This window comes from Hemiscyllium ocellatum, chromosome 40 (assembly GCF_020745735.1).
Source record: "Hemiscyllium ocellatum isolate sHemOce1 chromosome 40, sHemOce1.pat.X.cur, whole genome shotgun sequence".
Lineage (NCBI taxonomy): Eukaryota > Metazoa > Chordata > Chondrichthyes > Orectolobiformes > Hemiscylliidae > Hemiscyllium > Hemiscyllium ocellatum.
In genome coordinates this window covers 3325133-3344054 of record NC_083440.1, presented here as the reverse complement: position 1 = coordinate 3344054, position 18922 = coordinate 3325133, and the positions used below count along the sequence as shown (strand labels likewise).

General features: G+C 46.7%; 1 protein-coding gene across 1 annotated transcript; it reads right to left on the bottom strand.

Annotated features, from left to right (window-relative positions):
- Positions 1-5213: 5213 nt before the first annotated feature.
- LOC132834504 (serine protease FAM111B-like) lies at positions 5214-11651 on the bottom strand. Its single transcript, XM_060853428.1, has 2 exons — positions 11577-11651; positions 5214-8108 (listed from the first exon to the last, which is right to left on the bottom strand). Exons 1-2 carry the CDS (start codon positions 11649-11651, stop codon positions 6357-6359), a joined length of 1827 nt encoding a protein of 608 aa, XP_060709411.1. The 3' UTR covers positions 5214-6356.
- Between the last annotated feature and the right edge of the window lie 7271 nt (positions 11652-18922).

The following is an 18922-nucleotide window of genomic DNA, read 5'->3' as shown; positions in this document are numbered from 1 at the left end:
CCAATCAAACAGGCTGCTTGCTGTTGGATAAAGTCGAGCTGTTAACGTGTTGTTGGAGACGTGGGGAATATTCTGTCACACTCCTGGCCTGTACCTTAACGTGGAGGGATTCACGAAGCCGAGATTATGCTTACTCTTCCAAAAGATGAAAATTTCTGCAAAGTGACTTTCTGTCCCAGTTTTTGTCTGTCTGTTCAGTTGTTGAGGCATTTAGATTAGATTAGATTAGATTACTTACAGTGTGGAAACAGGCCCTTCGGCCCAACAAGTCCACACTGACCCGCCGAAGCGCAACCCCCCCATACCCCTACATTTACCCCTTACCTAACACTACGGGCAATTTAGCATGGCCAATTCACCTGACCCGCACATCTTTGTGACTGTGGGAGGAAACCCACGCAGACACGGGGAGAACGTGCAAACTCCACACAGACAGTCGCCTGAGGCGGGAAATGAACCCGGGTCTCTGGCGCTGTGAGGCAGCAGTGCTAACCACTGTGCCACCGTGCCGCCCCCTTGGAGGTGAACCAGTTGCCGGTCTGTAATTATGATGTTTGCGTGGCTGCCCTGTCACTGGGCTAACTCTGACCGGTGCAACAATATCCCCACGTTATGAGCAGACAGTCTTTCATCGTCCCCGACCCACCCAGCAGCACTCTGACTGACTTGGCCGCATACCCGACTCTCCCATTGTGGATGGTTCCCAGCACCCATTTACCCCTGAACCTCCTCAAATCCTTCCCCATCCCCCACTCCCATGGGGAGTTGGTCACTCAACTAACTGATGCATTCCTTTTTTGTTAAGACTCAGCCTTTGGACACATCTGAAGATCACGATGAATTATGGCCATCTTCTCGTGGTGGTGCTGGAGGAGCCATTTCTCAGAAAGGACCGTTTCACCAAGACTATGCCGGCCATCTCGAGAACAGGTAAACGCCTTGGCTATCTCCTTTACAGAAGAGTGCATTGTTCTTCTCAGTTTCTATTAACCAATGTCACCAGCACACAAGTTCAGTGTCATTGTGGTATTTGTGGGCGCCTGCTGTATGGAAATTGCTTGTCGTGTCTCGGACACACTTAATGGGCCGTGTCGCCTTCTTACAGTGCCTGAGGTTTTGTAAGATATTGAAATAAGACAACTTCATTTGGTCATGAGTAAGCATTTATTGCTAATTGCATCAGAGTAATTGTCATATCATTGCACTGAAAATGACAATATGAAACAAGAAGGGCATAACATAGGGTCAGATATAATGTAAAGCAACCCCAACACTGTCCCTATCAAGACAGGTTAAACATGGAGTTAGCTGCCTCAGCACTTCTCTCAGGATAAATATAACACTGGTTCAATTCAGCAAACCTTTCCCCTGTACAAAAGTTCTTCCTACATGCTGAAGTGAGACGTCATTTAATCAACAGCTACCCACTTTGACAAAACCATATTTCAAAAATTTACATTCCTTCATCGTGATTTCACAACAACCGTTCTCAAATTCAGAGTGTGTAGTCTCAGTGACTGCAGAGAGACTGGCAGACTGTTCCTCAAACAGGCAAGGTAACGTGTGGTTTTGTACACTGCCGGGACCTGGACACGATTCCGGCCTTGGACGACCGCACGGACATTCTCCCTGTGTTTGTGTGGGTTTCCTCCGGGTGCTCTGGTTTCCTCCCACAGTGCTGAAAATGTGTTGCTGGAAAAGCGCAGCAGGTCAGGCAGCATCCAAGGAGCAGGAGAATCGATGTTTCGGGCATAAGCCCTTCTTCAGGAATGGAGATGACCTGGGGTGTGCAGTGAGCGGGGGACTCACTGAAATCCTTGTAGAGGGAGGAAGAGAGCTTCTTCAAGGAAGGCATCCTTGCAAGAGGATTCGCAGGAGGTTAAAATCTTTGAGGAGAAAGTGAGGACTGTATGTGCTGGAGATCAGAGCTGAAAATGTGTTGCTGGAAAAGCGCAGCAGGTCAGGCAGCATCCAAGGAACAGGAGAATCAACGTTTCGGACATAAGCCCTTCTTCAGGAATGAGAAGGGCTTATGAGAAGCCGTTCCGGAAGAAGGGCTTATGCCCAAAATCTTTTTGCCAGAGTGGAGATAGACCCACCAGGCTACAGGAAATGTTCAGGGGAGTGCGATTAAGCCTGCAATAGCTTGCCTTTATATAGTTCTTTGTCATCACATGTGTCTCAAAGTGATTCAAAGGAGCATTTATTAGATAAAATAATTGACAGTAAACCATTTGAAAAGTTACAGATATTAGTGACAAAAAGAACGACACATGAGGAGAGGTTCAGTGGTTAATGAGTCCTTTACACTGGTGTTGATCATGGGAGAGAATTCGGATCAAATATTGGTCATTGGCAGTGGAGGGGTTAGTGGGTACGGTGAAAATTGAGAGGAAGCATATACTGGAAAGGCTGCCTATGGTCAGTGGATAAGTCATCTGGCCTGGACGGCTTGTATCCCAAGTTGTTAAGGGAAGTGAGTGAGGAGACACTGGGTAATTGCAGAGATTTTGAAGCCTGCAAAGTGTACTGCACTTATTCAAGAAACAGCCATTCGCAGTCCACTATAGGCCTGCCAGTTTAATGTCAGCACCAGGTAATGTTTTTTTGGAAATGGGGACTTGGAGAGGTTGGAATGACAGGCACGGATTTATAAAAAGCAGAACCCGTTAAACAGATCTGATTTTACGTTTTGATGGAGGTTAGTGAAGGCAAAGTGATGGATGCTGTCTGAATGGATTTTCTGAAAGGTTTTCACAGGACACCACTAAAGAGGCTCATTAAGCTCATGGCTCCTGGGTGTGGGGTTTGCACATCAGCTCGGGTGAAGGTCGATGTTAAAACACAGAAATTCATGGTCAACATTTGTTTTACAGACTGGAGGATGGTAGAAAGTCTTCTTTGTCAGTGCTTTATGTATGATTTGAAGAGTTTATTTAAAATATTCATTCATGGGATGAGAGCATCACTGGCTAGACCAGCATTTATTGCTCAGAAAGAAGGCAGTTCATTGTTGTGGGTCTGGAGTCACATGTAGGCCAGACCAGGTAAGGATGGCAGATTCCTTATCAAAGGCACATTAGTGAACCAGATTTGGTGGGGGTGTTCCAACAATTGACAGTGGATTCACGGTCATCATTATACTCTTATTTCCAGGTTTTACTGAGTTCAAGTTCCACAATCTGTTGTTGCGGGATTTGAACCTGGGTTCCAGGAACGTGACCTGGGGCTCTGCGTTAACAGTCTAGCGATAATACCACTAGGCCATTGCCTCCCAGCACAACACAAGGTGTCGTTTCTTGACCTTTTCAAGTAAAGCAGATCTTTTCAAAACATTTTGTTCCAGGGATGTATGTATCACTGACAAGGTCAGGATTTGTTATCCATCTGTGATTGTCCTTGGGAAGGTGATGGCAAGTTGTCATCTTGAACCAATGCTGTTGAAATGGTGCAGGTAGTCGGTCGCTCGGTTCAGTTAGGGAGTGAAGTTTCAGGAGTTTAACCCAGTGAGAGTGAAGGAATGACAGTATACTTCCAAGTTGACATGGTGCCTGGCCTGGAGAGGGGGTTGTGTTCTGTGTATCTGCTGCACTTTCCTTCCAGATGGTTGGGGGCTTGAGTTTGGAAGGTGCTGAGGAACCTTGATAAATTTCGGCAGTGCATCTGGGAGATGGTACACCCTACGACTGAGCGTTGGTGGCAGAGGGAGTGAACGTTTGTGGATGTGGCGCCAATCAAATGGGCTGCGTTGCCCTGACTGGTTTGTTCTTGGTGTTGAGGTACAGTAAACCCAGGCAAGTGGGGAGTATCCCATCACACTCCTGACTTGTGCTTTGTGATGGGGAAGCAGGCATTGGGGATTGAGGAGGTAAATAACTCGCTTCAATATTCATAGCCTGTAAAGTGAATAAGAGGGAGTATCTGATAGAGGTGTACAGATCCTGACAGGTCTGGATAAGGTTGACAAAGATAAGGTCTTCATGAAGAGGCACAATATGTTTATGTGATCAAGATGTAGGAAGTAGATGAGGAAAACATTTATTTTACGAGTAATGAACAAGTGCGGTTCTCTCTCTCTTTCAATCTCTCTCTCTCTCTCAATCTCTCTCTCTTTCAATCTCTCTCTCGCAATCTCTCTCACACGATCTCTCTCTCTCTTACAATCTCTCTCTCTCGCAATCTCTCTCTCTCGCAATCTCTCTCTCTCTTTCAATCTCTCTCAATCTCTCTCTCTCTCTCAATCTCTCTTTCTCTCTCTCTCGCAATCTCTCTCTCTTTCGCAATCTCTCTCTCTCTTTCAATCTCTCTTGCAATCTCTCTCTCTCAATCTCTCTCTCTCTCTCTCTTTCAATCTCTCTCTCTCGCAATCTCTCTCTGTCTCACAATCTCTCTCTCTCTCGCAATCTCTCTCTGTCTCACAATCTCTCTCTCTCTCGCAATCTCTCTCTCTCGCAATCTCTCTCTCTTTCGCAATCTCTCTCTCTCTTTCAATCTCTCTTGCAATCTCTCTCTCTCAATCTCTCTCTCTCTCTCTCTTTCAATCTCTCTCTCTCGCAATCTCTCTCTGTCTCACAATCTCTCTCTCTCTCGCAATCTCTCTCTCTCGCAATCTCTCTCTCTCTCTCTCTCAATCTCTCTCTTGCAATCTCTCTCTCTCTTTCAATCTCTCTCTCTCTCTCTCTCTCTCTTTCAATCTCTCTCTCTCGCAATCTCTCTCTCTCTCTCAATCTCTCTCTCTCTCAATCTCTCTCTTGCAATCTCTCTCTCTCTTTCAATCTCTCTCTCTCTCTCTCTCTCTCTTTCAATCTCTCTCTCTCGCAATCTCTCTCTCTCTCTCAATCTCTCTCTCTCAATCTCTCTCTCTCAATCTCTCTCTTGCAATCTCTCTCTCTCTTTCAATCTCTCTCTCTCTCTCTTTCAATCTCTCTCTCTCGCAATCTCTCTCTCTCTCTCAATCTCTCTCTCTCTCTCAATCTCTCTCTTGCAATCTCTCTCTCTCTTTCAATCTCTCTCTCTCTCTCTTTCAATCTCTCTCTCACTCAATCTCTCTCTCAATCTCTCTCTTGCAATCTCTCTCTCTCTTTCAATCTCTCTCTCTCTCTCTTTCAATCTCTCTCTCTCGCAATCTCTCTCTCTCTTGCAATCTCTCTCTCTCTCGCAATCTCTCTCTCTCTCTCTCTCTCTCTCTCAGGCTGTGGTGACTTTGCCTGTTACTTTGGGAGGACAGTGGAGGTGGAATTGATCAGTCATTTTACAACGAAGGTGGAAAGGCACTTGAGGAAAATGCAGTTTCAGATCTACTTGAATGGAAGAGGCGGAATAGGAGGTCTGAATCACTCTGCAAAGAGCTGACACAGTGTGAACGGAATACATCGCTTCCTGTTTTGACTGTGGGTGACCAAAGGCTTGGTCAGAGAGGTGTGCATCAAGCAGCAGGTTAAAGTTGGAAGGGCAGACTTAAAAGAGGAAACTAAGAACGTCATTGCTTGGAAAGTAGAGAGAGAGAGAGCGTTAATCAGAGGGATTCCTGGGATGACAGGACATACGTATGAAGAGATTCTGGATCGGTTCAGCCTATACTCACTGGGGTTTAGAACAATGGAGGGGGGAATCTCATAAAATCCAACAGGACTAGACAGGGTACATTCAGGAAGGAACCCAGACCCAGGGGTCACGGTCTATGGATACAGGGTAGGCTGTTACAGGCTGAATGAGGAGAAATTTGTTCACCCAGAGATTGGTGATCATGTGGAAGTCTCTGCCACAGGAGGTGCTCAAGGCCAAAAACATTCACTGTGTTCAAGAAGGAGTTAGGTGTCCATTTTGGGGCGAAAGCGTTCATAGGCGACAGGGACAGTGCATGAGAACAGGTTGGATGGTCAGCCATGGTGACATGGAATGTCCGATCAGGCTTGAAGGGCTGAATGGCCCCTGTTTTTCACATGGGTTTGTGGAGGGATGGGAAGGAATAAAGAGATTCCAGAAGTTGAGGTATGTGTGGGATAGTGGAGCATTGGGAGCTGTGCAAGTGGCTGGAAATTGAGGAATGTGAATTCCCAAAGGGATGTAGGGTTGGATAGGGTTTCTGGAAATGGGGAGAGGAGAAGTCTGCCGCATACATCCACAAAAGAATTGAAATGTGCAGGTGCTAGAGGACCAGATGTCAGTCTTGGTTTTGAGTACAGAAAGCGGGTATACATTGGGATAATACCAGGAGTTTACAGAGGAGTAGAAAGTGGAAGAGAACAGCTTACTGAAGTTTGGGGATAATATTGAAGGTGAGGCAGGAAAGGAACAGCTGCAACAAGAATGAGAATCGTAATAACTCGCTTTGATACTCATTTAGTTGCGTTCTTTTACTGGATGTCCATTGGAATCTCTCCTTGGTCTTCGCGCAGAATGTTCCTGTCATCCTGAATTTGGGAAATGAGGTCAAATCCTGGAAATCGAGCCTTCATGTCATTGACAATGGCTTCAATGGTTGGACCATATTCGATCACGCTGTTTCTCTTGATGCCGATTTGATACTGATATCCTGCAGCATGCATTCCCACTAGCTTCCCAGAGGCATCGAACACAGGAGAGCCAGAGGCACCTTGAAAGAAGCAGGTGTTGTAGGTGATCGTGTCTGAATTTTGGATTTCTTTGAAACTGTACTTTGTGAAAACCTGCATGTAATATTGGATATTTCGCTGTGGAATAGGGATAACCGTACAAGTGTCAGTGGATTTGGGATCACCTTTAGGATGGCCTATAATGTAGACCACTCCATTCCGGGGAGGGCGGTTTGCAGTGTGTAACACACCTGGAGGTAGTTCTACTTGATCATCATTGGGGACCTTCAATCTCAGCACCACGTAGTCAAGGTCTCGGTTATACACTTCAAACCACGGTTCAATGTTATGCCAGCCCCAGGTAGGCTGGCACTTCTCCTTGTAGTCAAAGTGTATGGTCATGGCCTTCTCTATTACGGTCTTCCACTCATTGTCAGGCACACCATCTCCTACAGCCATCTTCACGACATGGAAACATGTCAGGGTATATTCGTTTCCAAGGTAGAAGCAAGAGGCAGTGCCATTACTCCCATTGTTATCCCATTTGACCAATCCAACAGACGCACTCAATCGCACCAGCATTTCATGGACTGTAACGGGAACCCCATCAACTGCAATCTTCCCAAATTCTGTCTTCAGCAGATTCCAGTTTTTACGGTGATGCTTCTCTCCTTTCTCCTTTTCCAGATATTCATCAACCTGCTTTCTCAGCTCACATTTCAGCTCCTCCTGCTCTCCTGGTGCGTTGCCCTGCTCCTGTCTCCTCTTGGGGCTGGCGTGGTCATTATTATCACCATGCTCGTTTCCTGCCGCATACGTCTCGTTGCTGACTTGAACCTCAAAGCATTTATCACGGAGGTCATCGACGGTGAGGGTGAACTGCAGACGTCTGTGCTCATCCATCAGGCTCCACACTTTCTGCTCAATGACTGATGAAAACCTCCCATCCTTGCACAGAGCCTCGCGAATGGTCTCACCTTTAAAAGCGTACAGGCACAGGTCATGTCCGTCCTCTCGCAGACCGGCGTTCTTGATGATAGGCTTTGAACCTGTCCCAAGCTTGCCACCTGTCCTTCCAGTGCTTCTGACACGGAATACAACACATTGCTTGCCTGTAGAGACCTCATCCCGATAGCTGACCTTGCCTTTAACCCGGTAAAATACCACTTCAAAATGGGTCTTGTCCGGCAGACATTTACAGGGCATTCCTAGATTGACGGCACCCATTAATTCCCTTTTCCCAATTAAATGGAATGTCTTGCCCTCACTTTTCTCTCGTTCTTTCTGGAAAGGCGCGGAAGACATGAGAGCAGAATGAATGTTTTCTTCCAGTTTCCCTCTCACCACATGCTCGGTGCTGTTCCCGTTACTCTGGAAGTTGAATGTGAATTCTTTGACTTGGTCGTCTTCACGGTTCTCAGTCCCCTTAGCCGGGGTTCCCTGTGGCGTTTTCCCTGCACTGTTGGAATGGTTCCATTCAGTGAAAGGGCTCCTCCTCTCAGCCCCAAACCCTTTTTTACAAACTGGAGTGGTTGGTGGATTTTCATCATTTCTCTGGAGTGGAGAGCAATCCAATGAAAATAGGAATGTTACACATAAATACAATAAGGCCATAAGAGGCCATTCAACTCCTTCAGGCTCTTACACAGGGAACAGCAGGAGGCCATTCAGCCCCCTTCCCCAGCCTGTTACACAGGGAACCAGCAGGAGGCCATTCAGCCCCCTTCCCCAGCCTGTTACACAGGGAACAGCAGGAGGCCATTCAGCCCCCTTCCCCAGCCTGTCCCCACAGAGGAACAGCAGGAGGCCATTCTGCCCCCTTCCCCAGCCTGTTACACAGGGAACCAGCAGGAGGCCATTCAGCCCCCTTCCCCAGCCTGTTACAAAGGGAACCAGCAGGAGGCCATTCAGCCCCCTTTCCCAGCCTGTTACAAAGGGAACAGCAGTAGGCCATTCAGCCCCTTCCCCAGCCTGTTACAAAGGGAACAGCAGGAGCCCATTCAGCCCCTTCCCCAGCCTGTTACAAAGGGAACCAGCAGGAGGCCATTCAGCCCCCTTTCCCAGCCTGTTACAAAGGGAACCAGCAGGAGGCCATTCAGCCCCTTTCCCCAGCCTGTTACAAAGGGAACCAGCAGGAGGCCATTCAGCCCCCTTCCCCAGCCTGTTACAAAGGGAACCAGGAGGAGGCCATTCAGCCCCTTTCCCCAGCCTGTTACAAAGGGAACCAGCAGGAGGCCATTCAGCCCCCTTCCCCAGCCTGTTACAATTTAAAGCCCTATCTACAGTCCTAGTTATGTGGTTCACTAGGACCCTGGTCGTAGCACAGTTCAGATGAAGACCCTCCCATCGGGACTGGTCCCTCCTATCCCCAGTACTGGTGCCAATGTCCCATGAATTCAAACCCATTTCTCCCACACCAATCTTTGAGCCACACAGTGAACTGCTCCTTCTTATTGACCCTGTGCCGATTAGCTTGTGTCTCAGGTAGTAACCCAGAGATTCTGCTTTTTAATTTCATTCCTAGCTGTTCATACTTCCTCAGCAGAGCCTGTGCCCTAGTTCTATCGATGTCATTGGTACCTACATGGACCAGGACCACTGGATCCCAACCCTCCCACTCCAAGTTCCTCTGAGATATCCCGAATCCGAGCACCAGGCCGGCAACTGAACCTTCGGGACTCTTGATCCTGGTCAGAGAGAACAATGGGTATATTGCCCTAAGACCTGGGGATAGTAACAGGATGTAAGTTGGAATGGTGGTCTGAGTGCAGGACACTAGGGTTTACAACAGTTGGTAGTGATTACGTTGATACCTTATTTAATTTCAATATTTTGACTGAATTCAAATTGCATCAGCTCTTATGGTGGCACTCAAATCTATCTCTGAAGAACATCCCAGTACCATATCTGGGTTTCGAGATTCCTTGCTGAAAAATGTGTTGCTGGAAAAGCGCAGCAGGTCTTCACAGCACCCCCTCTGTGGGGAGAAGTTCTATCCTCAGCTCTGATCTCCGACATCTGCAGTCCTCCCTTTCTCCTTTCTAGATTCCTTGTTCAGTGACATTCACCTGGCTTCACCGCCTTACCTCACGATAATCACTGATCTCTAAACAATCTCTAACATTCCCTTCTTGTCGATTCTTCACCTCGGTCCACAGCCGGGTTATCCTTGTTAAAAAAGGAAGATTATCTGAAGCATACTCTGATAGAGGCCTGGATAGAGTGGCTACGGAGAAGTTGTTTCCCCCCCGAATAGGAGTGACTAGCACCTGATGGCACAGCCTCCAAGTGAAGGGACTGAGGTGGGGTGAATTTCTTCAGCCAGAGGGTAGAACCCCTCCCTACAGAGGGGGGGTTGGGGCGCTGTGGAGACTGTCCTTAAGTATCTTGAAGGCAGGGATAGGTTCTTATTTGTTCAGGGGACCAAGGGGTTAGGGGGAGAAAGCAGGAGCATAGGGCTGAGCCTGTGATCAAATGGCAGAGCAGAGGGGATGGGCTGAACAGCCCAATTCTGTTTCTTTATCTTGAAAGTCCTTGCCCCTGTCTGACCCTGGTGTTATTAATGAGGATGTCTGAAGACTGCTATTTTAACTCCTCCATTGAATTTATAACTTTCCATCCTCAATGTTTTCTCTGTCTCCCTCTTGTTGGTGGCCTCCTGAATGCAGACATTTGAAATCTTTTTGTCATTTATATAAAGGATTTGTATGTGAGCATGAGAGGAATTGTTCGGAAGTTTGCAGATGACCCCAAAATTGGAGGTGTAGTGCACAGCGAAGAGGGTTCCCTCAGATTACAACAGGATCTGGACCAGATGGGCCAATGGGCTGAGAAGGGGCAGATGGATTTTAATTCAGATAAATGCGAGGTGCTGCATTTTGGGAAAACAAATCTTAGCAGGACTTATACACTTAATGCTAAGGTCCGAGGGAGTGTTGCTGAACAAAGAGACCTTGGAGTGCAGGTTCATAGCTCCTTGAAAGTGGAGTCGCAGGTAGATAGGATAGTGAAGGCAGCGTTTGGTATGCTTTCCTTTATTGGTCAGAGTATTGAGTACAGGAGTTGGGAGGTCATGTTGCGGCTGGACTGGACATTGGTTAGGCCACTGTTGGAATATTGCGTGCAATTCTGGTCTCCTTCCTATCGGAAAGATGTTGTGAAACTTGAAAGGGTTCAGAAAAGATTTACAAGGATGTTGCCAGAGTTGGAGGGTTTGAGCTACAGGGAGAGGCTGAATAGGCTGGCGCTGTTTTCCCTGGAGCGTTGGAGGCTGAGGGGTGACCTTTTCGAGGTTTACAAAATCCTGAGGGGCATGGATAGGGTAAATAGACAAAGTCTTTTCCCTGGGGTGGGGGAGTCCAGAACTAGAGGGGCATAGGTTTAGGGTGAGAGGGGAAAAAGACCTAAGGGGCAACTTTTTCACCCAGAGAGTGGTACGTGTATGGAATGAGCTGCCAGAGGAAATGGTGGAGGCTGGTAAAATTGCAACATTCAAGAGGCATCTGGATGGGTATATGAAAAGGAAGGGTTTGGAGGGATATAGGCCGGTTGCTGGCAGGTGGGACTAGATTGGGTTGGGATATCTGGTCAGTGTGGACGGGTTGGGCCGAAGGGTCTGTTTCCCTGCTGTACATCTCTATGGCTCTAACTGGGAGCAGAAATTGTCCACTCAGTCCCTGGAGCATGGCTCACGGTTGATCTGATTCCTCTACTTTCCCACCTAGTCCCAATAACCTCTCAACCCTTTGCTTATCAATGATCTATCTACTTCTGCCTTCAGAATATTCAAAAACTTGGCTTCCATTTCCTTTTGGGAAGGATAGCCAGCAGTTTCGTCAAACAGATTCTATCCTTGATCTCTTCTGCGTATCCATCTTCTCCATCCTCGTATTATTCTCCTTAATCCATGGGCCCAACCCTCCACCTTTGGTTCCTTCTCGACCTACCCAGAAATATATACAATGTGATCATGGATCCCTTGAGACAATTATTGCCATAGCCTTGTTTTCTCAGCTCACTAACCTTCAGAAAGGGACAGATGGTCTCCTTTCCCAGTGCTGAAAGTGTTTTGGATTTCCTGCGATGTGTACGAGGCATGGTTCAGGTTCAGTGGTTATCGCTGGAGAATGAAAGGCTGAAATGTCCCTGAAAAATAGTGATTTATTTATCAGATCGAATAGCCCACTGGCATCCCACTGTTGTTTGGCTGCGGGGGAAGAACTTGTAAATTGTGCAGGCATAATAGGATAGAACAATGAAATAGAAGGAGGAGGCCATTCAGCCCCTTATGTTTGCTACACAGGAACAGGAGGAGGTGTTTCAGCTCTTTCTTGAACCTGTGACACAGGAACAAGTAGAGGCCATTCAACCCTTTAGCCTGTTCCCAAGGAACAGGAAGAGAACCATTCAGCCCTCCTCGAGTGTATTACCCAGAAGAGCGCGGGGTTATTCAGCTCTTTATCGAATGTTTTTATAGAACATAGAACATAGAAAAATACAGCGCAGTACAGGCCCTTCGGCCCTCGATGTTGCACTGACCAAATCCTACCTAACCTACACTAGCCCAATAACTTCCATATGCCTATCCAATGCCTGCTTAAATGACCATAAAGAGGGAGAGTTCACCACTGCTACTGGCAGGGCATTCCATGAACTCACAACCCGCTGCGTAAAGAATCTACCCCTAGCATCTGTCCTATACCTACCACCCCTTAATTTAAAGCTGTGTCCCCTAGTAACACCTGACTCCATTAGCGGTAAAAGGTTCTCAGTGTCTACCCTATCTAAACCCCTAATCATCTTATACACCTCTATCAAATCTCCCCTAAACCTTCTTTTCTCCAATGAGAACAGGCCCAAGTGCCTCAGCCTTTCCTCATACGATCTTCCTACCATGCCAGGCAACATCCTGGTAAACCTCCTCTGCACTCGTTCCAATGCCTCCACATCCTTCCTATAGTATGGCGACCAAAACTGCACACAATACTCCAGATGAGGCCGCACCAGAGTCTTATACAACTGCAACATGACCTCAGGACTCCGGAACTCAATTCCTCTACCAATAAAGCCCAGTACACCATATGCCTTCCTCACAGCACTATTTACCTGGGTGGCAACTTTCAGAGATCTGTGTACATGGACACCAAGATCCCTCTGCTCATCCACACTACCAAGTAGCCTACCATTTGCCCAGTAATCCATCTTCTTGCTACTCCTACCAAAGTGAATGACTTCACACTTAGCTACATTGAATTCCATCTGCCACCTTTCTGCCCAGCTCTGCAACTTATCTATATCCCGCTGTAACCTGCCACATCCTTCTTCACTGTCCACAACTCCACCGACCTTTGTGTCATCCGCAAACTTGCTTACCCAGCTTTCAAGCCCCTCCTCTAGATCATTTATAAAGATGACAAACAGCAACGGTCCCAAAACAGATCCCTGTGGTACACCGCTTGTAACTGCACTCCAAGATGAACCTAGTCCATCAACTACTACCCTCTGTCTCCTTCCAGCCAGCCAATTCCTAATCCAAACCTCTAATGCACCCTCAATGCCATACCTCCGTAGTTTTTGCATTAGCCTACCATGGGGTACCTTATCGAACGCCTTGCTAAAATCCATATACACCACATCTACTGCTTTACCCTCATCCACCTCCTTAGTCACCTTCTCAAAGAACTCAATAAGATTTGTGAGGCACGACCTGCCCTTCACAAAACCATGCTGACTATCCTTGATCACATTATTCCTATCCAGATGTTCATAAATCTTATCCCTTACAATTCTCTCTAAGACTTTACCCACAACAGAAGTAAGACTCACTGGCCTATAGTTACTCGGGCTGTCCCTACTCCCCTTCTTGAACAAGGGGAACACATTCGCTATCCTCCAGTCTTCTGGTACTATTCCCGTTGACAATGACGACATAAAAATCCAGGCCAATGGCTCTGCTATCTCCTCCCTAGCTTCCCAGAGGATCCTAGGATAAATGCCATCAGGCCCAGGAGACTTATCTATTTTCATCCTTTCCAGTATTCCCAAAACCTCCTCCCTACATACTTCAAGGCCATCCATTCTAATCACTTGTGACTCAATATTCACACCAGCAACAGAGTCCCGTTCCTGAGTGAATACTGACGAAAAGTATTGATTTAGTGTCTCACCAATCTCCTCCGCCTCCACGCACAACTTCCCACTACTATCCTTGACTGGACCGATACCTACCCTAGTCATCCTTTTATTCCTGACATACCTATAGAAAGCCTTTGGGTTTTCCCTAATCCTACCAACTAAGGACTTTTCATGTCCCCTTCTCGCTGCTCTTAGCTCTCTCTTCAGATCCTTCCTGGCTGCCTTATAACTCTCAATCGCCCCAACTGAACCTTCACGCCTCATCCTTACATAGGCCGCCCTCTTCCCTTTCACAAGGGATTCCAATTCCTTATTAAACCACGGCTCCCTCACAAGACCCTTTACTCCCTGCCTGACTGGTACATACTTATTTGGTTGTAATCCTTAGACCCCCATTCGTGACAAGAACCTATCAGTCTCATTTTTGAAATTTTAACTGCTTTTCCTGCTTTTAGTTGGAGTATTTTCCAGATTTCCATTCCCCGATCTGAGATCATGTACTCCCAGCTTTCATCCCTGATCTGTCCTCTCAAATTTTAAGTTCTGCCCCATGTTTCTGTTGTCTCCCTCCACTACCCCCTAGTAGAGGAAATAGTTCCTCTTAATCAACCCGTAAACTCCCTGTAATCATTGTAACTGCTGATTCGATCGCCCCTTGATCCTCTTTATGGCTTGTTGGCATTCTGGGGACTGAACGAGGAATGCAGAGGCCAGGAGAGAGACACCGGCTCAGATTTTCAACTCCCAACTGGTGGCGATCTGGAATTTGTTTGGAGAGCCGTGTCAGGCTTTGTACCCAGCCTGCATTCCCACCTGGAGTGGTGGGTCGGCCGAGGGAGGTGACCGACCTGAACCCTTTCTCCTCATGGCTGTCAGAGGCAAAGTTTGTGTGTAATGCAAGGCGATGAGTGACTCGATATTCAGGCTCCTGACTGTCACAGTCAGTCAGCAGTGAGACAGCCGTTAACCAGAGGAAGTAGAGAGCTTGGCAGTCGAGATTGGAGAACGGTGCTGGAAAAGCACAGCACGAGGAGCAGGAAAATCAATGTTTTGGGCAAAAGCCCCTCATCGGGAGTGACCCTGAACCTGATCAGGAACGAAGGGCTTTTGCCCGAAACGTCGATTTTCCTGCTCCTCGGACGCTGCCTGACCTGCGCTTTTCCAGCAACACATTTTCAGCTCTGCACGATATTAGTCTGAGAGGCTGTCGGGTCCCCAAGGTGAAAGTGAAACGTTCATCTTTGAGCTTGTGCTGTAGGGGTTAACATCAAGTTCAATAACTTTCCAGCCTGATTTCCTCCTCTTGTATTTTTTTTATCCGCCCCACCTTCATCTTTGGGTAACCCGAAATTGGGAGAATTTCGGGTCACCTTTGCTGAGTCTGGCCCTAAATGTATCTCCAGGACACAGAGAAACAGCAGAGTCTTGGGGTTACCTGCTGAAACGGCCTTGGAGGGCCATCAGCTCCATCTCAGGGGCATTAGGTAGGGCAGTAAATGCTGACCTTGCTGGTGATGCCACAAATTGATTTATCAAAAAAAAGCAGTTGAGACCATGCAAAATCCCCCTGATGTTTACTCCTTTTGACCTCAGTCTCATTGATTGTAACATTCAGATCAGAAAGTTCATTTCAAAGCTGACCAGTGTGACTCTCCACATGTTGGCGCTTATGCCGTTGTGTTTGCTGTGATTCATCTAGAAGTGGCAAGCTGTACAGGACCTGAGCCAACTGCCGAACGCATTTGTTTTTATTTTTAACTCTTCCCGCACTTTCTTGGTGATCTTGCCCTTGTTTACGTTTTAGTCCAAATGGTGTACCGCGGTTGTAGATTCTATCCCTGCATTTAATCAATAACCAAGAGCTAAGGCTACGTTAATTCCTTCTCCTTCCCTGACTGCCATCCCCAAACATGCCAAAACAAGCGCAAAACCCAATATGTTTAGTGACTTACTGGAAGAAGCTTCTGCTGTCAGACTGCAGAGTTTTGCTGAAAGGCGGGAAGATTTGAATCCTTCTTGGTTTCACTTTGGGTCACAGTGATTGGATGCTGACAGAATGACCTCATCTCACAGTGCACTTTGACCCGGAAAGTCCTTCTGGCTATCGGCTGCCAAAGAACAGAAACTGAACCACCTCACATCCTGCCCCACGCCCTCACTTCCCTATGCCTCAGTCAGTTAGTAAATGCAGGCGGATATATCAATGTAAGGTCCCGCATCTAACTTCATGGAAAACTAAATCTTTCCTTTCACATTGAAATGGGATACTTAGCTTTAGAATCCCAGAAACGTACAGCATAAAAGGAAGACCTTTTCAGCTCATTGTGCCTCTGCCAATTCTTTGGACGTTGTGTCCAATTAGACTACTTCAACCCCATAGCCTTGTAAATTAACCCTTCAGACGCACATCGAATTGATCATACTCCCGACAAAATTTGCTGCCTCCTACCACCCATAGCCTATATACTGCCCTCTCTGAAGTAGATATTCAGTTTCTAATTACCGCTGTGAGAAACGACACTCACTCACTTCAATAATTTCAGTCCGAGACAAGATCTGAATCAGTGGTGTCATTTATTTTACTCTTGCAAGAGGGTGTGGTGTCCACTGTCCACAAGGCAGCGACACACACACACACTGGATTCAACGAGTACACAACATTTATGTAATTTGGTTCCTATTCCATCCTCCCATTGCTCCTCCTCTGTTTACATCTCCCGCCTCTCTAAGACCAGCGCCCATTACTCTTGTTTATCTCTTGCCTTATCCGGCCTTGTCTGTGACAAAATGCTTATTTCTGGCCTCACAAGGCTGTTTGACCACATCCCGCTGTGAGCCATTGTTAGATATATGATGAAGGGCTTATCGTCGAAACGTCGAATTTCCTGCTCCTTGGATGCTGCCTGACCTGCTGCGCTTTTCCAGCAACACATTTTCAGCTTAGATATATCCTCCCTTATTTGTTATGACCTTATGACCTCATGACTTCTGGATTGTGGTTTGTTCTTGGTTTTACAGAAGTGAGAAACAGATGCTTAAAACTACTGTTTGTACAGGCGTATCTAGCTTAACCCCCTCCCCTCACAGCACCTTATCTATTTGTCTGTAACATCTATCATTCTTTACAGGCACATTTCAGCTAATACAAAAACAATTATGTATTTCCTTCACACAGTTTCCATTCTTGTTGACTCAGCTCTTGGCTGAAACAATTACACACTGGTGCGAGTTCATTTACCTTGCATAAGGAAATATGATTGCAGAGGTAACGCTACTTTATCTATATCCCACAATTTCCTCCTTTTTCTTTAATTATCATTTGTTACCTTCTGCATTTTTCTGATGTCACTTCCAAATTGACGAGCATCTTACCCAAAATTTCATTTATTTTGGAAATCTCCCTGAGGTCGCTTATTCCTTCATTGTTGAACAGGTAGAGCCCTTCTCTCTGAATGCTTTTTAGAGGCATTTGTTTCACTAAGGTCGTCACAATCAGTCTCTGGGTTCGCCCTCGTAAACAATAGCCAATAATACCCCGGCTACTACTCTCAGGGGAGTAAGGAGGGAAACCACCACCCCCTTCAGTTTTCCAAAGCATGATTTAAGCCACCCGGTGAGAGATGTGTCTACACCTGAATTCTCAGCCAGTTCCTCTGCTAAGGTAGTCAATCCCCTTAGGGCCTGAGTAATTGAACCATCAGGCACAGTGCTATTAGGAATCAAAGGTACAACAGCTTCCTCCTAACATCACACGCACACACTCCCTTTATCAGCTAGAATTGTATCAAGGGCCATTCGGTTTTCCCATGCCATCCTACTTGTCGCATCAAGCTGTTCTGATATTCCTTTAACCGCATCCCTTGTACAATTTATAAATCACTGTTGATAATAGAAAATGGAATTTATCCAATCTACGTTTTTATTAATTGTTACCCACCAGAAGAGAGCTGACTCAAAGCCTGCAGCAATCTGGTTGCGAGCCTTGAACTCATCAGGCACCCCCCGCCCCCCCCCACCCGAGGGACTCTATAGAGTCTAGATAAATCCTGTCATCGAAAGAGGTGTCTAACGGTGATCTCTTACTCCTTCCCTTTCTCCCTGCTATCTTTTCCTTCTCAAATGCCAGGGTAAATGGAATTGCCAATTGTACAATTGCATATATCCCTCTCCAATCCGGAGGGAGGGTGGGTCTCAGTATTTTGCCTCCACAGTACCACCACAGATCCGCACGGGGAACCTTTGGTGCTGAGTAGTTCCCCCCTTCTCCGTTTCAGTGACATTCTTAATGTCTGTACACAATTTCAGCTCCCCCCAAATCTCTAGACCGATTTGTACCTCGCCTACACGATGTGTGATTTCCAACTGCGGCGGAAAACGTAGGGGGGATTTTTGAATCTTTCTTCTCCAAGGGAGGGAACATCAGAGATAGGGAGGAACAATTCCTATCATTCCATGCAGTCTCATCCTGGTACAGGGCTATCATACATTTCATGCCCTGCCTGTCTCGCGTGGAAAGGGAACCACCTGGGCCACTGGCCTACCGGAGGCACATGCATAGCAATTGCTCTTATTCAGACTTTTTACAGTATACTTTACCCATTCAACCCAGGCAGTTGCATCCCCGTACCCAGTTTCTATTTCAATGGTCTGTTTTAAGTCCTTTACCTCTATAATATTTACTACTTTAAGGTCATCGGGAGGGGTGAAAGGTTGTACCTTATTATCCAGTAGTTCTGCCCGTTTTCCCTGTCCTACACTAATTCGAAAACAACAGCCTGAGAAATCATTCCCATTTTGCTTTCATTTCTATCCCAAATGTTTCATTTAATTGTATCTCATAGGTGCCCCCCCCCCCAGAATTGCTTCGTGCCATGTGGTTTTCTTTATTGTTAGGTATATTGGGTTACACTTTTTATCGGGACAATCGCGAGCTGGTCGGAAGGGGGCCCGGTGTACTGTGACGAGACCATTATACCAAGTACCATCCCCAAGGCCATCCCCATAGGACTTAAGATGTGTCTCTGAGTTGCGGTACTGTCTCTGATTATCTACATCCCCACAATTTACTAAGCTGCATGCATCAGCGTCTATTACTTGTGGATTATCAGACTCAGGAACCGTTAATAACATGTGCGAAAATGATATTTGACAAAATCCCGATACTAAGAGGGCTAGCATCATAACTCTAAACATCCCCAGCATTTTAAATAAACGTGCTGAAGCACAAAAAGACT